At 47.4% G+C, this 26,486-nt stretch overlaps 1 protein-coding gene across 4 annotated transcripts in view; it reads right to left on the bottom strand.

The window, feature by feature from the left end:
* The window catches only part of LIG1 (DNA ligase 1), a 64,927-nt gene that overhangs the window by 14,640 nt on the left and 23,801 nt on the right, over positions 1-26,486 (bottom strand). For all 4 annotated transcript variants that reach the window (XM_066606201.1, XM_066606202.1, XM_066606203.1 and 1 more), the window contains 15 exons: positions 21,417-21,528; positions 21,216-21,317; positions 19,808-19,885; positions 18,994-19,087; positions 18,025-18,132; positions 16,344-16,400; positions 11,061-11,233; positions 7,825-7,991; positions 5,660-5,736; positions 5,470-5,561; positions 5,019-5,118; positions 3,566-3,651; positions 3,365-3,480; positions 3,177-3,272; positions 2,178-2,288 (listed from right to left, as the gene is read on the bottom strand). In XM_066606201.1, the coding sequence (XP_066462298.1) occupies positions 2,178-2,288; positions 3,177-3,272; positions 3,365-3,480; positions 3,566-3,651; positions 5,019-5,118; positions 5,470-5,561; positions 5,660-5,736; positions 7,825-7,991; positions 11,061-11,233; positions 16,344-16,400; positions 18,025-18,132; positions 18,994-19,087; positions 19,808-19,885; positions 21,216-21,317; positions 21,417-21,528 (1,569 nt within the window). The remainder of the gene's footprint in view (positions 1-2,177; positions 2,289-3,176; positions 3,273-3,364; positions 3,481-3,565; positions 3,652-5,018; positions 5,119-5,469; positions 5,562-5,659; positions 5,737-7,824; positions 7,992-11,060; positions 11,234-16,343; positions 16,401-18,024; positions 18,133-18,993; positions 19,088-19,807; positions 19,886-21,215; positions 21,318-21,416; positions 21,529-26,486) is intronic.

Below are 26,486 nucleotides of genomic sequence, written 5' to 3'. Positions count from 1 at the left end.
GGGGATTTGAACCTGGGGCCCCCACAGCAGGGCCAATCACACTATATAAATGTGGTTTATGTCATAGGTCACTTTCCGATGACACATTCCCATTAATCAGTTGCTGTAGCGGCACATCCGCAGCACTTGTGCGAGGAGGGATGCGATAAAACATTTCCCCCGCGGTACGAACAAAAATGTTGGATTTATTGATGCGCTATTCTACAAGTTGTTTCACAAAAAAAAACACAACCTGAAAACTATACCAGAACAAGAAGTTAAAGGGCTCTCCGGGACTTTAAGGGGCTCTCCAGGATCACCCCCCGGCAGTGAGCAGCACCTTAGTGATATACTGCCTTATACTATTTCATACCAAGTGGGCGATTCTGATGCTCCTTACGTGACCCACCAATCCGCATCCTTATGCAATGCCATCCATCCGACATGTGATCTGTCCGCGCCTGATCCCGCCACCAATATATGTGCGGTCAGGTAAATGGGTCGGCTCTGGGGTTGTGAGCAGACGCAAAGAATTGTGGGAAATGTAGTTCAGGGCTCACTGCGGCCGCTCTGGCCACAAGTCAGAGCTTTAAGGAAACTAAGTTTTGTACGAAGGGTCAAAAGGAAAGGATGGATTTCTGAGTAGCAGATCTTTATTTCTGGGGTACTCGTCTAACATGGATTGGCCCTAAACGACTACATAGTGGTTGGCAATGGGGTGAAAAGCAACCAGAAGCCAGACAGTGGCATCCCGGTCCCCATGGAGTATGACTGTAATTAGCAATAATACAGTGCAGTACAAAAGTACCGCAATGTTTCAGAGCAATCAAAGGGGCACAAGTTCAAGTCTCCTGCAGGGACATCATAAAAAAATTGTTTAAAAAAAACACATTTTAAAAAAGCAAAACACTTTTTTGTTCATTCTGCCCACCAAAAAAAAAAGTGGAAAACCTAAAATATATATATATGGATATAATTTTGGTAGCTCTAAAATAAATGAGACAATACATTATATGAACCCAGAAGATGGTACCAATAAAAACTGCAGCTCGTCACGCAAAAAACAAGCCTCATACGGCACGCCGACGGAAAAAGAGAGTTACAGCTTTTGAAAAGTGGAGATGAAGCCCCTCCCCAAAATTGTTGCCTCATCAGGGCCACTAAGGGGTTACAGTCCAAGAACCCCGCCTTTAAAGGGACTGTCAGCTTGATCACGCTGTCCAGACTGCAGGTATCAAGTTATAGAGCCGGAGGAGCCGAGGGGACTGATATGTAGTTTATGGGGGAAGATTCAGTCCGGCTTGTACTTCATTCATTTAAAGGGGTCATCCGGGGACAGTAGTCTTCAGGCTGTGGCAGTAAAATCACAGCATTCATACTCGCCCTTCTGCGCTCCCCCGCAGCTGCTGGCTCGCTGGAGGGCGTGATGAGGACCCAACACTGGGCCATGTGAGCACAGCAGCTATTCACTGACTGCATCGGTCACACGGACCTTGTCAGAAACGTCATTGGCGGCTCCCTGCCTTGGGAAGTGAAGACCAGCAGCGAGAGCCAATGAGATGGCGGGGAATCGTGGAGATGAGCGTATAAGTTTTGTGATTTTAATGCAGCAGGTTGAAGACGTTTTTAACCAAAACTATGTCCCCATAATACCTCTGTTCATTCGGAGCTGAACAGTCCAATGGGCGGTGCTAGCAGTGAATGACTCTGCATACAGAGGTAGTGGTCAATCACTGATAGCTCCGCCCATCGGACTGTTCAGCTCAGAATGAACAGAGGTTAAAGTGAATCTTTCCTTATAGAACTAGATGTCGGCCCGCCCGGCTGCTCCTGCCCTACAACTTGATGCCTGCAGTTAGACAACATGTTAGACTCCCCATCACTCAGACATGCAGATTAGCAGCGGCAGTAAATCCATAATGCTGCCTCCTCTCACATCATCCGCTGTAATGGGGCATTTGGTGGAGGCGCTCGCTAGTTACTGGTCGGTCTACAATCTCCTACATGTCTATCTGCTGCCTTCTGCATGTTGTCTCAGAGGACCACAACGCAATTAAATACCTTCCCCACCGACGTCCTTGGAAGATGGGATACACTTGCATCTCGCTGCCTTTGTATCATCTCCACACAGCAGCAACAGAAGCTTCAGTGTGATAAAAACCAGAATTAACATAAACTCCCCCAAACGATCCACCAACCTTCCGTTTCCGTGTAGTCAAGACTTGAAACGGCTGGATCTGCTTCTTTTGAGGGTCCCATGCAACGGCTTCCGAGTCAAAGATGCAGGATTTCACTGTACTTTTCCGCACCTGGCATTGAAAAGAACAAAAACAACATGTATGTAAATAGGTATTTTCCCCTAAGGGTTTGTTCACTCTGGCATTGGCGATTTCTGTTCCTCCGTTCCGTGTTTGGAGCAGAAAAACTGAAATAAAATGGAATTAAAGGTTTACGTTTTTTCCCCTTTTGAATTTCAATGGGCTTTGAAAAAAAAAAACAAAACGTAAATTCATTACATCCATTTTTAAAACAAAACGCAGGAGACTGTAAACGTAAACGAAACGGAACGGAAGCGAAGAGGTAACATTTGTTCTTTTTTGGGGGGGTTAAAAGTCAACTGAAAAATCAATAGGGAAAAAAAATGAAAACACCCAAATTGTTTCATTTTTGGAGCAGAGAAAGGCCGCCTGCACACGGGCGGAAATCCCGCGGCGGGCTTTTCGCCGCTCAAAGCCTGCATAGGATTGCATTACAATACGCACTCCTATGCAGACGGCCGCGGTTTGGCCGCGCGAAATGTCGCGCGGCAAACAAACTGCGGCATGTCCTATTTTTGTGCGGGGCTCACAGAGCCTCGCACAGATACGTCACTCACCCGGCCGCCGGCTCCGGTCTGCGCATGCGCCGGCACATGAAAGAGCCGGGGGCCGCCGGGCGCGGGTGAGTACGCGCTCGTCTCTGCAGGCGCTCAGGCCGGGTCCCGCGGCGAGAATTCTCGCCCCCGAATCCGACCCACTCGTCTGCAGGCGGCCAAAGAGAAATGAAACAGAACGGCAATGACCAACACGGGTGCAAACATATTGTCAGAATACGGATGTGCAGCTTTGTGCATAATTCGATATTTACAAGCCTCCATTGTTGCCATTAGCTGTAATACAGCAAGTACTGATGTAACCCTTTAGGTCTGGGAGACTTACCTGTGGAATCCGGCCAACGATATCAGGGTATTTGGTGGTGTTATTCTCCTGGTTCCGGCTGTAGATATGGACTTCTCCGTTCTCCAGTATATGGATCTATGAAAGGATACACTTGTGTAACAATACATCTAGCCGCTATGTAATGACCACCTATGTGCCTGACTCACTGCCGGTTTATATATGGATACCTGGGCGCGCTCGCCATCGTACTTGTATTCACAGGTAAACGCGGCTTCTTCAAACCTTTTTAAGACTTCACCAACGCCCTTGGTGGGATGAGCCAACATTGGCTTTAGGGGAACCCCTGGAACAAAAGGAACAGCGAGACTTCAATATCATCCCGCTGACCGCAATAAGGAGGACTGCAGGAAACTATTACAAAGCGTTACCTGGAGTGAGCTTACAGTGCTGGGGGAGCGCCTTCACCCCGTGCTTCAGGAGGGCAGGAATAACCAGATCGTAGTTCGGTAACTCACTAAGAACAACACACAGATTAGCCTGCAGGGTGATGATGATTAATCGCTGGATACAAGTATCCAACCATCAGCTGAGTGAGACTGTATCCAGTCCAGGCCAGCTAAATACATCCAATAGTTTGCTACAATGTATCAGTCTTGGCTGTTTTCTCTTACAGAATATTTTCTGAACTGGATACAATTCTTAAAGGGAACCTGTCCGTGCTTTTAACCCTATTAAACCGACTACTGACAAACCGTCCGTTCCAAAAAGAAGTTTGTTGCTGCAAAATCTGTCTTTAAAGTATTCCCGCGAGCGTGCAAATCATCCATGACCTGGTCCAGTGGGCGGGCCCAGACCGACTTCTGGACAAAGCTTTTGGCATAAACCCGCCCACTTCTGCTGCTCCTGTGTACATAATTCACAGCGCTTTGAGCCCCCACGTATGCGCCGAATTTCGCAGACCGCTACATGCAGATGTGAACGAATCTGCCCTCAAAAAGGATACATGATCTGCTAATGCGGCAGTTCACGAACTTCTGGCAGATGCGTGATCGTTCAAAGGGTTCGGTGGATGACGAACATAACAGCCGCCGTGGTTGGCGGGTCTATGCAAAAAGTTCAGTCTAGAAAAGACCGTTCGGACCCGCCCACGGACATCTGATGCGGTGCGGGAAGGTTTAAAAGACGACATTCGCAGGTTTTAAAATGGCACAGTATCTTAAAGGGGTTGTCCCGCGCCGAAACAGTTTTTTTTTTTTCAATAGCCCCCCCGTTCAGCGCGAGACAAACCCGATGCATGTGTTGAAAAAAAAAAAAAAAAACGGATAGTACTTACCCGAATCCCTGCGCTCCGGTGACTTCTTACCTACCTTGCGAAGATGGCCGCCGGGATCTTCACCCTCGGTGGACCGCAGGTCTTCTGTGCGGTCCATTGCCGATTCCAGCCTCCTGATTGGCTGGAATCGGCACACGTGACGGGGCGGAGCTACGAGGAGCAGCTCTCCCGCATGAGCGGCCCCATTCAACACGGAGAAGACCGGACTGCGCAAGCGCGTCTAATCGGGCGATTAGACGCTGAAAATTAGACGGCACCATGGAGACGGGGACGCCAGCAACGGAGCAGGTAAGTGAATAACTTCTGTATGGCTCATAATTAATGCACGATGTATATTACAAAGTGCATTAATATGGCCATACAGAAGTGTATAACCCCACTTGCTGCCGCGGGACAACCCCTTTAATTTTGGAAAGAACTGTTCGTCAGTAGTCTGCCGGTAGCCGGTTTAGTAGGGTTAAAACCACGGACAGGTTCCCTCTAATGGGAACTCGGATATGCAAAAAGACAGGCCCTGTAGGATTATACATTTCAGGTACAATACTCACCAGTAGGTCTGCTTCAACACCAGGGCATTCTCTTCTATGAAAGCTTTTTTGGCATCTGCACTCATCCCCTTTGAAGCATCTAACACCACATCTGGGGGCGCTGAAGGAAGGAAAACTCGCTGAAAACACTTTAAAAGATTAGAGAAAGGTAGACTGACAGATCTAACAGACTCCGTCTGCAGCTTGCTGTATACAGCGATATGTAGAAGCCGCAGGAGGCAAATGGTTCAAAATTTCTAATAAAGCCCTACAGAAAAAATATTTTCAGTCCAAAATACATGGAATTTAGTGAAAAAATACTCACAAAGTGTGCCCGTGGCTGTGAAGGGGTTCAAAAAGAATTATAGGCTTATAATGAATACACACCTACGGCGGCGCTGGACCCCCGATGCAATAGGGTTACAATTATAAAGAATGCAGTCAGCTTTACAAAACAAGAATTAATACTCACATTGACCGGGTGGGGTTATGGAAACTGCCTGAGCAATAGCTGAGAGAACAGATAGCTCTGCCAGTCCTATCCGAAGCTTTCCTCCTAGAGCTCTAGATAGGTAAAAAAAAAGCACAAAAAAAACCCCAAAACGTAAATTGTACAAAATAGTGAAATATAATTAAATGTTGATCTTCAAAAAGAAACCTACCGAACTATGTAACGAGCTTCAGAGTGCCTGCAGGCTACAAACAGCCCTTTAATGATATCAATCTTCTTGTTCATCGCCTACAACAAAACGGATCGAGTAAGGAATGGAAAGTAAGTAGATCGACAGACCAAGTCTAATGTGTGCGGTCGTATATCAGATCCAAGTCCATTGAACCCATACAATACTGCAGTAATACGAAAGCAAAGTGCTATCGATCACTTGTCCGTGAGTGCTTCACATGTTCCGCCCCCTAATCACAACGGTGACATCATCACAGGTCCTAAAGCATATATAAAACACAGAGCCTGACAGCAGCTGTGTGCTTACAAGACCTGCACTCATGTCACCCTTATGTGATCAGTCATGTGGTCTCCGAGCTCCGCCACTGATCACATGATGGTGGCGCCACAGGTCCTTCATCCTGAATGAGAGATAAGGGGCGGACTACATCCACCACAAACCCCAGTTGCTATGGATACAGCAGTACTCAGTCTGGCAGTTTGTAGCTGGACACCTGTGTGGAGACTCCAATAAATGACAACCCCCAAATGTCCACATACACGGCTGGCGGTACATATTCACCCACAGCATTGCAGTCCTTCACCGCTATTTTCACATCTCCTGAACATGACATCATGGCATCTCCAGTGCCAATGCCGGCAACACCGGTCCAGCCTTCATCTAATCGTCAACTGTTGTCCAGTGTGTAAACTAACCGTCACTGTTATACAAACATGTCACCACTGAGGGGTCGACACCGCCGTGAGGCTAATGCAGCTAACCTGACACATCGACAAGCCACGATGTCACCTCAGTCACCAGCTGAAGTTCGGAAATCTACGGCAGATTTCTATTCTTTGGCAGTCAGATTCCCGTATGAATGTCTTATTCGATGCCGCTAACCCACCTGGGGAAAGTCTGATGCGGTTTTGTGCAGAATCTGCATCCGGAACGGACATGTCTCCTTCTTCCCAGTGTGGGGGGTTTCCACTGAAGTGAATGCAACACTTTTGGATGCAGATTTTGCCACAGAATCCGCCCGGGTCGCATCAAATCCTGCAGAATATACGGCGCAGATGGTTTACTAAAAAGCCACACGCATGAGAGAGCAACCGCCTGGATGAGAGAGCGCGCTAATGCAGACTGTGACCCCCGGGGTCCGCAGGTCTGCCAATCACTATCACATTCTGGCATTTAACCTGCAGGCAGTTGATTCACGACTGCGAACATCCAAGTCTCTTAACTAAAAGTGCATCTGGAGGTACATGTACATCCAAAGGGTTAATCCCATCTCAGACTTACATGGCATATTGACAGAACGTGCCATGAAAGTCTTATACATGCGATTTCTGCCTCTGGCACCTGCACCTCTTAGTTCTGGCCCCACTGCCCCCAAGCCCAGGTGAGTGCAGTGGTGAGTGACTTAAGGCCCTTTTACATGCAAAGATAATCTTTCAAAGGACTGAAAGATAGAAAGATTTAGCGACCTATCTGCATGAAGTGCAAACAGCTACTGGCACGCTGCATTGTTCTCCCTACATTTAGTGTAAAGACGCCGCGGGGAGAACATCCTGCAGTCTTTTGAAAGACGAGCAAAATGTATTCACATGGAACGTATCGGCTCGGTCTTTCAGCGGCTGAAAGATGGATTTTATGTGAAATGTGAAGTGTGCGATGCCCGCATTTACGTGTAATGATCATTGCTCATTTTTGGCTGTTTTGATGAATTTTGAGTGAAAATCGTTGCGTGCGAAGGGGCCTTTATGGGAACAGCTGAGCGGTCTTCAGCGTAAGTGGTTCTCTCATCTCCCACAGAAGTCAATGGGAGGAACAGAAATGGCATCACACAACGAGCCGTGTTGTTTCTGTATTTTGGGAGCCGCAGTTTCCGTAATTCCCGCTGACTTCTTTGAAAACTACAGAAATAGCATAAGTTTGCCCACCCAGCTGTACCCACCCCAGCACGGGGCAGAACAAGATATAGGTGGGACTAGCATCTACCAAACGGTCATAGTACATCCCGTGGTTACGCTATTGAGGTCTGAGATGGAAATCTGTGCACAACCAGCGTTAATGCGGTAACGACGGCTATCCGGTATGGATTTGGCCTGTGGGGAAGGAAGCGGCTTTGTGTTGACTTCCCTGTATTGCGGGTTCTTACTTACAGCGTTACCGGTCATCCTCGCGATGTCCTTCAGTTTGTTAAAAACCCCTTTGACGGTGAGTTTGGGAGGTGTGAACATGGTGCGCTGGTTCCCACGGCTGCTCTCCGCAACAAGTCCCAGGTCGCCCTTCTCCTGAGCTTCCGCCTTAATTTTGTCCAACTGCCGGCCTGAGAAGATGTGAATACAATAAAGGTGAAGTAGAAGGTCTGCGCACATCTAGGATGCCCTGTGCAGCCGGCAGGCATGGCACCAGTATGAACCTGCTGGCAGCTCTGCCCTCGTTTAGGCCGCATTCATACGGGCGACACGTGTGGTGCTAGGAATTCACCCGACTTTATAGCACCCCGTGCAAGGATTTTTAGGGGGGCTTAAAATATAAGCCCTACCAGCAGTAAAAAATATAAACCAAAAAAATATACTACATCATCTAAGTGGCGCTGTCGGGCACTCGTCTTCAGCCTTCTGCCAGCCCTTCCTGGATTGGAGGATCAAAATCCCAACCTCCAGGAGGGGCTGGCTGTGATTGGTTCACGGATGCCGGGGACTCAGCCAATCAGAGCCAGCGCTCGATGAACCAATCGTAGCTATTCAATTCATTCATTGAATGGCTTTGATCGGTTCAGCGCTTCTTAGGTAATGTATTATATTTTTTGTTTTTATTACTGCAGCTAGGGCTTATTTTCGGGACAGGCGTATATTACAAGCACTCCAAAAATCCTCGCACGTGGTGCTATATATATATATATATATTTTTTTTTTTAAACTGCAGCTAGGGATTTACTAGCATTGCAACAAAAAGGACGGCTCCATAGAGAAACATGGGCTACAAAGAAATTTCAAAGTCGCGGCTGTGTAGAGCGGGCCGCGATTTTGTAATCTCGGAATGTTGCATTCTAGAAAACAATCGCTCGTGTGGAGGAAAACTATAGGAAAGCATCGGCTCTACAGACTTGTGATTTGTACCGTCACATTGCATCAGAATTGCGTGAGAAAATCCCCGTGGATGCGGCCTTAGGCGGCTTTTACATGGACTACAGCACCGTGCGATTCTGCATCATTGCGGCAGCACTACAAAACGCATGTATATAGAGCGCATGTATATAGAGCGCATGTATATAGAGCGCATGTATATAGAGCTCATGTGTATATAGAGCTCATGTGTATATAGAGCTCATGTATATAGAGCGCATGCTACCCAAGGAGCTCCTTCACATTAGTGAGGTTTTGTCTGATGCTAGGTTGCTAGGAAAAAACAATCATGGCGCGCTATACTGCCGCACTTAGCGATGCTTTGTAGCCCTTTTTTCCTGTAGCGCCTTCTTGTTTATTGTTCGCCGCACCGACTTTTTCATACGATGCAATACATTTTTAAAATGAGAAACTAATTAATTTTCTTGCGATAAAATTGCGTGATTTTCAAGCACGAGAAAATCGTGGTTAGCAAGAAAAAGCATCACTGATGCTACAGAATCGCGCGTACAAAAGCTGCGTTATCAGAGGGATTTTATAGCGCCGATATCCCGGTTACTCGTGTGAAAGAGGTCTTAAAAGGAGGAGCTATCCTAGGCCTTTTATTTTTTTCTCACCAAACCTCCCCTTAGGCCTCCTTCCCACGAACGGATTTCCGCCGCGTAATTCGCGGCGAAAATCCGCTGCGTTGCCCGCAGCTATTAGGTTCTATTGAACCTAATAGCACAATGCTCACGATGCGTAATTCCACCGCGGAATTACGCACCGCGATTTCTCCCGTCCTCACCCGCAGCATGTTCTATTTTCTGCGGGTGAGGACGGGCTGTACGCACTGACGGCTTCCATTGCAGTCAATGGAAGCCGTCCATTCACGCTATCTCCCGCTGTAACCAGCGGGAGATAGCGTGAAAAAACGCTTTCCCGCCCACCGCCGCGCGTCATATGACGCGGCCGGCCGCGTCACGTGACACGGCCGGTGACGCGGCGGCGGTGGGCGGGGAAGCGATTTCACGCTATCTCCCGCAGGTAAGTATAGGGGCTCTGGGGGGCGCCGTGACGGGCTTCGCAGCGGAATATTACGCAGCGGAGCCCGTCACGCTCGTGGGAAGGAGGCCTTAGGCCGGCAGGCTGTCCACAGGCGTTGCGATAGACCACCATGAAAGCCGCCCTAGGAGAGCACTAGTCACCGCGATTTTCCACAATTTTTTTTACGCGAGCATAAAAAAATTATGCAGCATCGAGCTGCAATTCCATAGTTATCCTATGGAAAGAGCTTATTGCGCTACCCGTGTGCGGATTATTGCCACGGGTAACACAGTGAAGTATGGCTAGTAAACAGGAGGCCTTAGTTGCAACTCAGCCTGCAGTACCACTCTGGGCCACTGCGCAATGTATAGAGCTGTGTACTTCAACAACAAAGCAGCTCTGAGCCCTAGGAACAGCAACTTTGACTCTTAGGCGGCATGCTTTGTGACCTGCAGGGGTCAGTGTGACGGGAGGGGAGTAGTCACAGCTTATCAGCTGTTGTGAATGGTGGACCCTGTGTTATCTACGAGTGTCACCTCTCAGTGTAATCCTGCCTGTGCTGTCAGCGAGACGACAGCTGCAAAGCTTCCTCTACAGAAAAGGTCAGGATATTCCGAAAGACTTGGTGAGCAGTGTGAGAACGGCAGAATTAGTGCGGCACTCAAAACGCTGCGGTAAAGAGCGCGTATGTGAGGGTGGCCTTAGTATAGGATAGTTTAGGATTGGCAAAGTTCTTAGTATAGGATAGGCAAAGTTTCTCTTGAAGGGAATGACCTGCAATACCTAGCCTGACCACTGCAGCGGGAACAGAGCTGTCTGCCAGGTCAGTGTGCTCATGTACTGAGCTGATTTCTGCAAGAAGCAAACATGAAGTCAGTAAGGGGTCTTTGGCAGCAGACCCCCAGTCAATCTACAATTGAGGATGACCTATCCTAAGGATAGACCATCACTAGTTCACAACTATAGCCCCTTTTTTCAGGTTAGATCATCAATAGTTGGCATTGCATTTAACTCAATAGGAGCTGAGCCTGCAATACCAACCCGGGCCGCCGCACTATGGACATCGCTATCTGCGCACTGACAGCAGGCCTGGGGAACAGCTGATTGACAGTCGTGGACCCCCTGCTAATCAACTAGGGAGCGGTCATCAATAGTCAAGGCGTGGACAACCCCTGCAGCTGTATATAGTACAACCAGGTACTGCTGTCTCCCCCGATATATCCTGCACCCTCAGTACCTACCTGTTGCCTGTGCTACAGCTTTCATTAATATGGTCTCCCCAATGCCGAGCTCAAGACCCTCGTAGGCCGGCCCGAGGCGGTTCAGACAGAGGTAGATACACGGCAGCAGATCCCCCGGAGACAGACAGATGACGGAGCGCAGGAAGTTACTCAGGGTTTCTATGTTCTTCAAGCTAAAACAACAAATGTACAACCGTGAGTGGAGGTGGAGCCGAAATATGAGCAACCGAGTGACAGGAGGGGAAAACAACCCCATCGCTCATCAGCAAGAGAGGATTTAACTCGGAATCACAGGGACAGAGTTAAAGGGGTTTTCCAAAATACTATTGATGACCTATCCTCAGGATAGGTCATCAACAGGTGATTGGCCGGGGTCCGTCGCTCGGGAAATTAATGCGAGTCATACCTGCAGTTCCAAGCGCTGGCCACTACACAGAGGTCGGAGCAGAGACTTCCACCATTTCCGCTCTGACCTCTGTAATTGCGGCGCTGTCAGCGGGCGCACAATCAGCTGATCGGTTGGGGTCCCAAATGATGGACCCCAGCTGACCAACTATTGATGACCTGTCCTCCTGGTATTCTCCCTGGAAACCCCCTTTAAGGGCTTATTGCTCATGCTGACAATCAGATCGCTCCCTGATGCAATCATGGGGCCCAATGTGCCAATGCTCATCATTCACTAGCGGCAGCTTTTGTGCAGCCAATATAGTAATTGTTGGCAGCACAACTCGCCGTATCAACAAGGGATGTCCGGCCGGCAGCACAAACTGCTCGTCCCGCATAGCGAGGGAATCTGCCCGTGTAAAAGGTCAGGTGAATGAGCGCCCCCTCTCTGTGAACTCCTTATACGTCGCAATCAACACTGGTCGCAGCGTGTAAGGGATTAACTGCAGGGATCGATGTGCTCACCAATCCCCGCTGCTGTAGTGGGAATCCAGTGGTCAGTCACAGCCGCCTCCTGCGAATGGCGCAGGCTCCGTTTCGTAGCCCACGCCATCCAGAGGATATAAGATTAAGTCCATTTGTCAGAACCCATTCCAAGCCGGGACATAAACCATCCTGGGGCGGGAGGGAATAAAAGGGATTTCCAGGGTTACAAATACATGACTGCTTTCTTACAAACAGCACCACCCTTGTCCACAGGGTTGTGCGTGGTATTACAGCTCAGCTCCATTGAAGTGAATGGGAGCTGAACTGCAATACCACACACAACCCATGGACAAGGGGGAGCTGTGTTTGGCAGAAAGCAGCCAGGTTTTCCTAACCCTGGATAACCCCTTTAAGCCCCTCCTCCTGAACAGGAGAGGAGTGGCTTCTTGAACAACAGGATGCTAGTAAGGAGACCACTAAACCCTTACAAGGTATAGAGAGACGGTATATCGAGCCGCTGAACTTTAGCAAGCAGCGGAGACTTTACATCTGCCAGGTAAGCTGCACCGCCAGCGCGGACAGACGAGGCGTCATATCTGAAGAATTATGACAGGTCCGGTTGGTGCAGACCGTGTGTGTAATGACAGGAAGGGGGATTTACTGCCGGTGAGCTCCGGACTATCTCCTGGGCGCCGTCTGTGAACACGAAAGCTGATCCTGCGCCAACCAGATAGCCCAGAGCTGAGGGCATAAATCACTGCATGTGCTAAACGCCATCAGGACACTCTGCCGGGCGCCCGCAGCTCTCAGACGCAGCAGCTACACTCATTGGCAAAAGAAAAGAAAACAAAAACAAATTAAAATCAAAAAACATTCGTAAAAATAGATTTTAATTTTCGGCCATGTGACCCAGCCCCACTAAATCAGAGCTGTGACTACGTAAGGCATATATTCTCTAGGCAAGCAGATGAGGGGTTATTCGTGTCACTCATACGGTGGCGGATCACTGTGCTGCACCACCGACATTAAGGGGTTGTTACATTTTGGCCTTAATTCTCAGGAACAGAGAAGGCCCCGACAGTCCGACCCTTACAGAATAATGGCGTAAGGAAGCAACGTGTGATGGGAAGGTGACTGCTCTCAGTGAGAGAAACCAAGTCATCTTGTAGATCTGATACCTTTTAATGGCTAACAAAAATACATGATGTTACAGCGAGCTTTCAGACCTCTCAGGGTCCTTCCTCAGGCATAATGGAACAGAGCTAAGAACGCAGTTATGTAAAAACAAACATATGGGAGGACACAGACATGGGGAACTTAATTTGCATTTCGATGTATAACAGACAAGATAAAAGGGCATAGATGTTGTGATTAATAGGACCTGGATAAATACCAGGGAGGGGTGAGCATAACAGCAAATAATTAGTCCAGTGACAAGGAATGTGAAAGTTTATAGGTCAGCGTGTTACACTTGCTGTGGATTTCTCGTGTCTTATAATTGAACAATACCTCTGCAGCGCCATCTATTGGATGGCAGCTGTACCTCAATGTACAGCTTCAAAACAAGTATGCAAAGCAATGATTGGGAATAGGAAACCAAGCCAGAAAACCATACACAGATAGCTGTTACGGGGTGCTTGCCTTTCATCAGTGTAAAATCATAATCACAATCTCCACCGATGTAGAAAACCCTCTCCGAGATTCAGACAGCTTCTGATGGTATCAAAGGTGGTTATAAGTTTAGGTTCCCAACTTCTGCTACGTTGCTACGTTGGGACTTAAAATTGCCTTTAAAGTAGAATGACTTTCATATGTTGTGTCTGTGATTGGAAAAGTGCTTTGCCGCAGGTAATTCAGTCTTTCCCTCTCTAACTGTGTGGCGATGAGATCTCATCCTCACTTTCAGTTTTTGTCCTGTTTCTCCAACATAAAGCCCCCTGTTCATTGCACCGAATCAGGTACACAGCATCAGAGGCGAAACATGTCAATGCCCCCGGGATCTTACAGGCCTGCTGTGTGTTGGGGATTTGTATCCTGTCCGTGGTCAGTACATGTGAGAGTAGGGACATGATGGAAACCTTTATATATGTTACAGGCGGAGAGAAAGGAAAGGGGTGACCTGATGGAAACCTTTATATATGTTACAGGAGGAGAGAAAGGAAAGGGGTGACCTGATGGAAACCTTTATATAGGTTACAGGAGGAGAGAAGGGAGGGGGGACATGATGGAAACCTTTATATATGTTACAGGAGGAGAGAAGGGAGAGGAGGACATGATGGAAACCTTTATATATGTTACAGGAGGAGAGAAAGGAAAGGGGTGACCTGATGGAAACCTTTATATAGGTTACAGGAGGAGAGAAGAGAGAGAGGGACATGATGGAAACCTTTATATATGTTACAGAGGGAGAGAAGGGAGAGGAGGACATGATGGAGACCTTTATATAAGTTATAGGAGGAGAGAAGGGAGAGGAGGGACATGATGGAAATCTTTATATATGTTACAGGAGGAGAGAAGGGAGAGGGGGACATAATGATAACCTTTATATATGTTATAGGAGGAGAGAAGGGAGAGGAGGACATGATGGAAACCTTTATATGTGTTACAGGAGGAGAGAAGGGAGAGGAGGACATGATGATAACCTTTATATATGTTATAGGAGGAGAGAAGGGAGAGGAGGACATGATGGAGACCGTTATATTTGTTACAGGAGGGGAGAAGGGAGAGGAGGACATGATGGAAGCCTTTATATATGTTACAGGAGGAGAGAAGGGAGAGGGTGACACGATGGAGACCTTTATATATGTTACAGGAGGAGAGAAGGGAGAGGAAGACACGATGGAGACCTTTATATATGTTACAGCAGGAGGGAAGGGAGAGGGAGACACGATGGAGACCTTTATATATGTTACAGCAGGAGGGAAGGGAGAGGGAGACACGATGGAGACCTTTATATATGTTATAGGAGGAGAGAAGGGAGAGGAGGGCACAATGGAAATCTTTATATATGTTACAGCAGGAGGGAAGGGAGAGGGAGACATGATGGAAAACCAATATATATGTTACAGAAGGAGAAAAGAGAGGGGGACATGATGGAAACCTTTATATATGTTCTATAAGGCGAGAAGGGAGAGGACGACATGATGGAAACCTTTATATATGTTTCAGAAGGAGAGGGGGGAGAGAAGGACATAATGACAACCTTTATATATGTTACAGAAGGAGAGGGGGGAGAGGAGGACATGATGGAAACCTTTATATATGTTACAGGAGGAGAGAAGGGAGAGGGGGACCTGATGGAAACCTTTATATATGTTCCATAAGGCGAGAAGGGAGAGGGGGACATGATGGAAACCTTTATATATGTTACAGGAGGGGAGAAGGGAGAGGGGGACCTGATGGAAACCTTTATATATGTTCCATAAGGCGAGAAGGGAGAGGGGGACATGATGGAAACCTTTATATATGTTACAGAAGGAGAGGGGGGAGAGGAGGACACGATGGAAACCTTTATATATGTTACAGAAGGAGAGAAGGGAGAGGGTGACATGATGGAGACCTTTATATATGTTACAGGAGGGGAGAAGGGAGAGGAGGACATGATGGAGACCTTTATATATGTTACAGGAGGGGAGAAGGGAGAGGAGGACATGATGGAGACCTTTATATATGTTACGGGAGGAGAGAAGGGAGAGGAGGACATGATGGATATATATATTACAGGAGGGGAAGATGGTTCAGGAGGGAAGTTTTAACTAGGAGGATAAACACTGGAACAAGGGGGCATAATCTAAGATTAGTTGGCGGGAGATTAGAAGCAACATCTTGAAAGTACTTTACTAAAACAGTAGTAGATGCTTGGAATAAACTTCCTGCAGATGTGGTTGGAAAATAATCAATAAATCAATTCAGGCGGCCTGGGATAAGCAGATTTCTTTCCTGAGAGAGGTAAGGACCAACTAGATGGACCAGGGGGGGGGGGGTGTCTTTTCTTGCTGTCAAGTTCCTATGTTTTAACTGAATAGAATAATATAATAATCTTTATTTGTATAGCGCCAACTTATTCGGCAGCGCTTAGAATAGAAGGGCATAACTGGTGCATAATGAAAACAAGCTGATCATTTAAAATGCGTTAATCACACGAGGTCACGCAGAAGAGGAAATTGTGAAACAACAGACCTACATTTATGCAGTTCCACTTGCACACAGATTTGCAACTTTTGTGCCTTTTTGCATTCCACTCGCCACTTTTCCAAAACTAGGCGGGGATTAATTAAAAGTTTGTGTGGCCTTGCAGGGCTGTCGGATATACCATTAAGTCAGAAGCTGGTGGAAATTACAACTGAAAACTACATTAGCTCATAGCTGGCGTAGATTTCAGTCCGGCACATAAAGGGTTAACACGGGACTTACCGAGCAGACTCATTTTCTATCATCTCAAAAGTACGAGCAACAGCCAAGTAGGGAACCCTAGCAAACAAAAGACAGCGAATACAAAGAAGTCATCATTACACCTTAAAAAGGTGGTGGTGGTGGTGGGGGGGGTGACATCTCGGAATAAGATTACGCCACTCACTTTAGATAAGCAAGATCTTCTAGACTTTGGATGAAGTCAGCGGGGTGGTTTGCAAAGCTCTGCAGCCACAGCCATGTAGACTATCACCTCCTTTTGCCCGGAGGAACTGTTCTTTTGGCGGTCTGCTGCGCTCACTGTCAATGGGTGACATCAGGCTTGAATGACAGTCCAATATCCCCAATATTGAAAGTGAGCAGCGGGTGGGTGATGCTGACCTGATGCACTGGTAGCACCAAAGAGCCCATCCAAGCAAACAGGGCAAGTCTGAGAGATACCAAGTGACGTGCAGTAAGTGGGGCCAGCCCTGCTGACTTCAGTCCATGACAAATCCTCTTTAGGCCTCTTTCACACGGGCGACAGCGATATCACAGCTTTGTCCCTGCGATTGTGTAGTGTCAGCTATGGGGTTTTTTTTGTGAAAAATTGCACATCGTTGCTGTCCGCGATTGGCTGAGCAGCGCAGGATGCACCAATCACAGCCATCACATTGGTTCATCGAGCACTGTATTAATTGGCTAAGCGGCACTGGATGAACGAATCAGAGCCATCACTTCCTGGAGGTGGGATTTATGAATCCTGCAACCAGGAAGCAATCTTCTGTGGCCGAAGGAGGACTGCAGGATGCCCGGCGGAGCTCTGGAGAGCAGCGGGAGGACCTGGACCGAGCCTGCTGGGTAAGTATTCCTGGAGTTCAGGTAGGGCTTAGTTTAGGGGTAGGGATTATTTTCTAGTTTTAAAGTTAAATTGCATGAAAACCACGATTTTGTGCGTTGCAATAAGTACAACCCCTCCATAGGGAAATGTGGGTCACAAGAAAAAAAATGTAACAAATAAATAAATCGCAGAAATATACAGCGTGCCGTGATTTTTTTTCCTCGCAAGATAGCATCAGAGAAAACAGCGCTAATGTGAAGGAGCCCATAGGAGAGCATGGGCTTCACATACATGCGTTCTCTCGCTCTATCGCTTCGCAGCAAAATTGAGCCATTTTGTCACCCGTGTGAAAGCGGCCTTAAACATAGGTCTAAAATAGAAACAGGAACATTAAGGCAGGCGTATACACGAGCCCCTAACGGCATATAAAGAGAGCGGCCCAGACAATCCAAATCAAGAAACACTTACTGCATAAACACAGCAGCATCCAGCGCTCGTTGGCGTCTCCGTAAAACATCAGACCTTTACTGCGTACAACTAAGAGCAGTAATGAGGACAACCAGCGAACAGAACTCCTCCACATCCCGGCCATACGACTGCAGGTCCTTCCATCATCTGTGATGCGAGCCGCGGTCTACAAGCCTTCTGTCCGCCGGTTTTCCTGCTTCTGCGTTTAGATGCTCACAATAAAGTTCTGACGTTTCTACGAGTCGGCAATCTCCCCTTTATGTAGAACAGATGGAGGCGGCGGCTGCAATGATTAGGCGGAGAGCATCCCTTTGATGTAGTGAGCTGGCTAGACACATTGTGTCTGAAGATGACTGCCTCTAATCATCAGCACTAAATACTCCTGTTCACACTTACATCTGCTCGGTGCTCCAGCAGGCGTCCTTTATGGGATGGTAACCACTTTTAGATGGATTATAATCGCTCTCTTTCTGGGACTCATTTTGCTTCGAGGTACCAAAGAAACTGGAATTAAATGGTTAATAGTACAGGTCAAGAAATATTCAGTAAGGCGGTGTGTATCCAGCACATTAAAATAATGGTCTTTAGTAAATAACTTAAAGGCTATGTCAAACTTTGTGTATATAAAAAAAAAAAAACCAATACACATATACCTTAGTAAGTCCCTGCTGAAAAACAAATGATGCACTTATCTGTTTTGGGTGGTTTTTTTTGCAATGAGTTTTCATTCTCATACATTTAGAAAGACTCATACTTGGTTTGCAGGCTCTCCAATATAAAAGTTTCTGGCTGGAGTATGTTCCCAGCACTGATTAGCTTGTCTATCTAATGAATCTGCACGAGCGCCGCTCCCCCTGCCCTCTCCTCTTTCAGAGGCTGTGTAGCATAACCCCGCCCACTCAATACTACACAGCTATCTCATCCTCTCTCTGAGTTGCTACTGATCCACTCCCCCTTCTCTGCTCTCTCCTCCTGACCTCCTCCACCATTCCACGGCATTGTCATACAGTTCTCTGTAATAGCTCAGTGGAAAGGCAGTGAATGCATGTTCACAACAGAGGAGCAGGATAGAGGAGGGACCAGAGCGTTTACTCCAGCCTGCAGGAAAACAATACAAGCATAGAAATGAAGCAAATCAGAAATTTTTAATGAAAGCCAATTTCAAAAACATTTGTGCAAAGATTTATAGAGGATTTTCCGCCAAAAAGTAAAAATGACACAATGTCAGTAATCATACAGGTCTTCTACTGAAGATTTGCATATACAACGAATACATTTGTAATCAAAGAATATCGACAAAAGGTTCCCAAAACACCCAGCTAAACTTTAATACACACATTGCTCAGTAAGCTACTCGGTTCTTACCTGCCAATATTTTTCGGTGGCTTTGCTGAAGTAGGTGACTTGTCTATAGGACATTTTCCAGACACTTCGGACTTACCAGGTGCCGGGCTCGGATCTGTTTAAAAAATAACAGAAGAATCAAACAGCCAGCAATTATGAACAGAAAGAGTCAAAGTGAAGATTCTTGAATAAGATAAAGCTGCAATACCCACAACCACCACTACTACAAGTACGGTGCTCTGAACATACATACATAGTAACATAGTATGTAAGGCCGAATGAAGACATTGTCCATCTAGTCCAGCCTGTCTATCCTACTGTGTTGATCCAGAGGAAGGCAAAAAACCCCAAGGCCAGAAGTCAATTAGCCCTTTTGGGGAAAAAATTCCTTCCCGACTCCCTAATGGCAATCAGACTGTTTCCTGGATCAACCCCTAATAGTTCCTACCTGCCTATATACCTGGATTGACACAACCTAAAATTTATATCCTGTAATATCCTTCTCCAGAAAGACATCAAGTCCCCTTTTAAACTCCTCTATGGATTTTGCCATCACCACTTCCTCCGGTAGAGAGTTCCACAGTCTAACTGCTCTTACAGTAAAGAACCCCTTTCTGTGTTGGTGATGAAACAGAGTCCAGGACTAATGTAATCACTGAAGAGGCTGCAGTGACCACTTCAAACAGCTGATCAGCGGGGATGTCAGGAGTTAGCCGGACCCCCGATCTAATATTAAAGGCTGGATAACCCCTCTAGTCTAGCATAACTATGTACATTATAGTAACGTCACTATGTGCACAATATAAGGGCATGCTTTCTCTTTTATGCAACTTACTTTCTTTTATCTCCTCAGAAGATTTATCGGCAGGACTTTCAGTTTCTTTTTCCTCTGACTTAATGACTGACTTTACATCTATTAAAAAAAAAAAAATCATGATGACTTTCTGATTAAAGAGTTCGGTCCGGTGTCGCCAGTAGATCAAAGTGTGACTGTTCTCAGCAAGAGAAAACGAGTAATCGGTTGTACCTTCTCAGCCTTCTAGTTTATTGCTTGCTCTTTCCCTGTTTATATGCGACTGATCTTGCTTCTTAAGGCTGGTTTAGACGCAACGATAATCGCTCAAAATCTGTCGCTCAGGCGACTTTTGAGCGATCATCGTTGTGTCATTTACAGCGCAAGATGATCGCTCAAGATGAGCGATCACCTTGTGCTGCCAGCAGAGGATGCAGAAGACAAGCGGGGTGCCCCTGCTTGTCTTCTGCATCCAGCTGTTCCCCCACTCGGAGCGCCGGGTTGTTATACAGCCCCGCGTTCGGAGCACAGGATGCAGAAGCGGGGTGTCCCTGCTTGCCTTCTGCATACAGCTGTTGCCCAGCACCGAGCGCCCGGCTGTTATACAGCCCGGCGCTCGGAGCGGAGGGTGTCCCCGCTTGTCTTCTGCATCCAGATGTTTTCTGCCTGGAGCGCCCGGCTGTTATACAGCCCGGCGCTCGGAGCGGAGGGTGTCCCCGCTTGTCTTCTGCATCCAGATGTTTTCTGCCTGGAGCGCCCGGCTGTTATACAGCCCGGCGCTCGGAGCGGAGGGTGTCCCCGCTTGTCTTCTGCATCCAGATGTTTTCTGCATGGAGCGCCCGGCTGTTATACAGCCCGGCGCTCGGAGCGGAGGGTGTCCCCGCTTGTCTTCTGCATCCAGATGTTTTCTGCATGGAGCGCCCAGCTGTTATACAGCCGAGCGCTCCGTGCCAGGTATGAAGAACAGAGCTGGACTGCTCTGTTCTTCATACTCAACCCGTTATCAGGGAGCTGGATACAGCTAAAACAATAGTATCAGCTGTATCCCGCTGTGAATCTCTGATAAGGCTCATGGTTGTCTTTCAGCACAACTCATCCCTCAGTCAGCGATGCCGATGGATGAATAAGAGACTTATGTTCTTTAAAAGTGAGGAGCAAAAAATAAAAATGGGCATCGTTCTTAAGGGGTTAAATCAGGCTAAGTCCACGGTCATAAATAGGGGTTTAAAAAAATGCTGGGAACCTATTAGGAACTGTTCCAGTCCACGGGTCTCGTCAGGCGCCGGCGCTTTAGGTAGTTGTGTCAGGAGGACGGAGCCGCAGCCGCGTCCTGCAGGTTGGTTGTAGACCGGGAGCCCCGGCCGCTCCGAGACACAACACTCTCCCGTAGTCAGGAATGTATGTAAGAACCCTAAACAAAAGCCATAAGAAGGCTCATCTCCACCGTCACCTGTTTGTGGCAGCGGACGCTTGGCAGCCGGTTCCTGGACATCAGCCTCTTCCTCCCGTTTCTCCACACTTTCCAGTTTCCGTTTCGGTAATTGCTTACGAGCTTTAAACAAAAAATGACAAAAGATGTGAAACAAGTTAGAGCCGCCCTGCGGACACGACGGACCGACGACGACACATCTACACAGAGCTTGCACAATACCTGTCTTACGCTTAGGGATGCCAGCGGGAGGAACGTCTGGTGAAGCCGTGAGAGGGGAGCGATCTGGGGATTGGCTGCTACCAGATGTAGCGACGGCTCCAACGCTGACCGCCTGTGCAACAAAGAAGAAGAACCACCATGACTTACCAACTGCAAGGAAACCAACCTGCTGTCCGAGTACTGGGATCACGGTGCATTAAAAGTTTCTAAAAGTTTCTAAAACCATGAAATTCAATTCAATTCCACTACGTTAAGATGGCCGCCACACAGAAGACGATGTTCTTATGCCTACAAAGACGGATGCCCCCCTAGCAGCGTCATGACATTGTGTCCGCAGTTAGTGAACGTCTCTGGCGGACAGCGGTACTCAAGAGAGCTGGAGTTGTTTCAGCTGCTTGTGCAGAGTTCCTGCCACCCACGATAGGACAACCCCACAGGCTCTCCCTGTTAACTTCCACTCGGTGCCATCCTTACCAGTGCCCTCTGAACAGTCTGGACAGGGAATTAGCTGGGGGGGCAACCGCGCGCTGCTAAAAACTACTATCTATAGTAGCAGGCGCTGCCTTCATATTTGTATTAGCGCAGATATACTTCTGCTCCGCTGCCATACTCCCCCAACCATCCAGAGTCTCAGGTCTTGGCATCCGAGTGCCTACTAGGTTCCGATGCCAGTGAGCATCCCCAGTGTTCCCTGCTGGGGTTATTGAGCCTCTTCAGGGTGCTTATTTCCATTGCCGCTTTGGCTCTATACCTTTCTGGTGTTTTATATGGCTGCGAATAGCCGATGGCAGCTAAGATCGGTGTTGCCCGTGTCGCTGCCCGGTATCGCTGCCCGCCTGCTCAGCAGCGGGACTCATAACAAAACGAATTGTAAAAAGCGGCTCCTCCAGTGCGCCCACCATCACCGTAGCTCCTGACAATGGGGGCTTGAATCTCCCTCCTGTAGTTCACTCCCATTTTTGGTCCTTAAATTTGCCACTTCAAAGCAGATTTTTGTTCTCTTCCATGTTGGCAGCTTTCTGCATAAACACTCATTGCTCAACACGATCCGGCCACCAGAAGGGATCCCTCCTCACACAAGGCAGGGGGTCTCTGACAGCTAACACCCGCCTGCAAGAGCCGCAATCAGTGCTCACGCCGTTCAGTAGCCATAACATCCTGGGGCTTTCTGGAGGCCCCACGGGGCGGCCATGATTGCTTACCTATCTAGGCATGCCTGTGGCATGAAGCTGCCTGTCAGAATGTGTATTATGTGTGCACTATGGCATTACATTATAATGTATGAGCAATCAAATAATCACAAGTTTAAGTCCCCTATGGGGGCTAAAAACAAACAAAAAAACCTGTAAAACAAAGTGAAAAAAAAATAAATTTGCCAATTAGAAAAAGTCGAAAAAAAGTTAAAAAAAATAAAAACTCCAAACAATTATTTGGTTTTGCTGCGTCAGTAAAAGCCCGATGTATCAAAGTTTAACATTATTTATCCCGCGTGGTGAACGTGGTCAGAAAAAAATAACCCAGTCTCCAAGAAAAAAAAAAATGTAATAAAAATTGAAAAGTCGCATGCACTCCAAAATGGTACCAAGAGAAACTACAGGACGTCTCACAAAAAACAGCCCTCACTACTAGGATAATGGAAAGAGAATTAAGCAAAAGCGCTGCGGCGGCCAGAAGACGGCGGTCAGAAGAGGAATAAAATCTCTTGCAAAAAATGTTTAACAGTAGTATGCAAAAATATAAAAAAACATAAGAATTTGGTATCGTGGTAATCACGCAGACTTACAGAATAAAGTGGTGTCATTTTTACCAAAATATGCATGTTATGACCACCAACCCAAAGATGGCAAAATTAAGTTTTTCTTCCATTTCTAGCCACTTAGAAATTTTTACAAGTTTTTCAGTGCATTATATGGAATTCATAGACTGGTAGAGTTGGAAGGGTACTCCGGGGTCATCAGGTCCTCCAGTCAGTCATTGGGTACTCCATGGTCATCAGGTCCTCCAGTCATCGGGTACTCCGGGGTCATCAGGTCCTCCAGTCATCGGGTCCTCCGGGGTCATTGGGTCCAACCCCCTGCTCAGTGCAGGATCCACTCAAAGCCCATTTTGAGAACGATTATCGCTCAAAAGCCATCGTTTGAGCGATAATCGTGTTTAACCCTTTGCAATCCAATTTTGGATTCAGGGTTTCCTAGGGGGCTTTCGCTTTCTGCCATTATACAATGGCGCCATCTGCTGGCTAGAGCCAGTACTGTGGTGTGGGACATGCTGGAGAGGCTCCCCCGACAACAGAGCAGCCAGTAATATAAAGTAAGTATACCCTGCCGGACGTCTTCAGACATCGGAGCTGTACAGCCTTCAATCAGAATGTCTTCAGACGTCAGACAGTGGATTGGAAAGGGTTAAATGTGCCGCCATCGTGCGCTATTCGCTTATCGCCAACTTTCAGCAAGCTACAAATCAGCGATGAGCCTCATCAGTTCTCAGCGGGATACCACCGCTAGTATTGTTTTAGCTAGTATCCCGCTCCGAGAACACAGCAGCTGTATACAAAAGACAGCGCTCCTGCTGTCTTCTGCATACAGGGGGAGCCTTCATATACACACTAAGCAGCTCTTAATTTGATGCATGATCCATGCCATGTCAGCATACGCTAAGGCCGCTTTCAAATGGACGTATTTCACCTCAGTATTTGGTCGTGTTTTGCGAACCGTAATAAGGCGCTAAATCTGCGTATCTAGTCACATAGCTGTATTTTTCATGGCGGTCTTTTTAAAAAATGCAGCAGGACCCGTTTCTTCGTATGTGCCTCCGTATTGCTATACTTTACTTTTGGGCAGATCTGGATTGGCATTTGCCGCCGCAGATTTCATTTTCTAATGGGCAAATACCGCACAAATAGCGATGAAATAATCTACAGACACATCCATTACTGAAGGTTTACTATGCGCTCGGAGACCAGCCTGACGCGAACGTTCTCTCCCGCAGTTTGTCAATTACAAATAGAAAACATCACTGAGGCTGGAGGCTCTGCTGGGGCCTCTGTTAGGCAGATCAGGCGATCTGAAGTTGGTGACATTCACAGATATAGATTATTGGAGCTAGTCGTGATCACTTAACCAGGATAGGATACCCTGTTCCCCAAAAATAAACCCTACCCTAATTTTTCAGGATTTTTGGGGAAGTTTGAAATTTAGGCCCTACCCTGAAAATAAGCCCTAGCTGCATTACATTAAAAAAGATACACATTACCTAGCAGGCTCGGTCCGGGTCCTCCCGCTGCTCTCCAGAGCTCCAGCATGCTTCCTGCAGTCCTCGGCCGCCCACAAAAGATTGCTTCCTGGTTTTGGGATTCATAAATCCTGCATCCAGGAAGCAATGGTTCTGATTGGTTCTCTAGCGCTGCTCAGCCATTTAATGCAGCGTTCGATGAACCAATGCGATGGCTGTGATTGGTTCTTGAGCGCTGCTCAGCCGATCACAGCCATCGTGTTGTGGAGGCACGATTTATAAATTGGCCAATCAATGCCACGGCTCAGGAAGAAATGCTCTGTCGGCGTGAAGGAGGACACGGCAGGCTGCAGCAGTGACGGAGACCATCGCGAGGACCGGAACGCCGGCGGCAGAGGAGTGCTGATGTTTGGTTTTTTACATGTAGTTCGGGCTTTGGGGAGGTCCGGAACGCATTAATGGCGTTTCAATCCATCTCAATGGGGAAAAGTGATTGGACTTAGGAGTGTTATGAGTCAAGAGCGCCGTCATGGAACGAATTACACTGGTAGGCCGAGGCACCGCTGTATATCCATAGGGGTCTTCTAAGTGTGCAATAACACTTACTGCTGCCGACAACGGATAAGATGATATCTGTCTAATATCTCTTACAGACTGGGACCCAAATATATTATATACACTATTCTGGGTGTGCCTTCTGCTCCCGCGGCACCCAGATACGGTTGGGGATTTCTTTCACCTATTGCCCATTCTATATTTGTTTGGGTTCTGTTCCATCACTGACGGGTTGCGATCGAGTTCTTATCTCATTGGGGATATCGCGGTTAATAAGCCCCTTCGTTCTTTCGGCGCTCGTTCTGTTGACCCAATTTGTTCTACTGTTATGAAGCCGGCGTAAATAAGCCGCTGGTATAAATAGCGCTCCTCCAGAAGGAAGTTTGTTCAGGAGACGTGAGGTTACGGTTATTTATACATTTACAAGGAGTTCATCCTGAGGTGAGCAAGTAACCGAATCACTGAAGGAGCCGGACATGTATAGCGCAGAACTACTCGCCGCCGCGGTCATGTGACTGCTGGGATTACATTACACTCAAATGCAATCCGGGGGGACCTCGAGTTACATTATTAATGTGTTCCGGGACAACTATGGGAAGCTGCAACCATTATAACCGTAACTCTGTGGACAAACCCCAAAAGGTCAACTAAGACAAGAGGGCGAGTAACAACAAACCCGATACAGATAGAGCGCCAACCGGGGGAGAGACGCTGGAAGTGACTTACTACGTGTGCTGCGGCAGAAGCTTCTACAGGGTCGGGTACAGTACACAGCGTGGCAGAAACATACGGAGCCGCCGGGCACAGAGTAGTACGGGGTATGTAGTGCCCCACTGCACTTTAGAGAGGTACTACAGCCAATCAGTGCCTCCACTGCAGTAACATAGGTATTTCATTAGTGAAATGCCCATACTGATTCGTTGGCTCTTTTAGGAATCACGTAAACAGATATAATCAAGGACTGTTAGAGTAGCGCCCCCTGCTGTTTTATATCCCAGATGTTCCAGCACTAATGTTAGAATAGCACCCCCTGCTGCTTCTGTAGGTGGCGCCATTATGATGTAATTTTTGGGGATAGTAAAAAATGTTACTAAGAACACAAAAAATGTTTATGATTGCGGACAGAATAGAACCAGAAATAATATTTTGTTGGAGAACCCCTGAAAGCCAAAACCAGGAATGAGCCACACACAGAGGTACAATGCTTCCCACTATGACTTCTCTGCAGGGCGCACTCTTGGCCTTGACTTACAAATACTGATGCAACACACCATGTTGACAAGA

This window comes from Eleutherodactylus coqui, chromosome 6 (genome assembly GCF_035609145.1).
Source record: "Eleutherodactylus coqui strain aEleCoq1 chromosome 6, aEleCoq1.hap1, whole genome shotgun sequence".
Lineage (NCBI taxonomy): Eukaryota > Metazoa > Chordata > Amphibia > Anura > Eleutherodactylidae > Eleutherodactylus > Eleutherodactylus coqui.
This window is presented reverse-complemented; position numbering and strand designations above follow the sequence as displayed.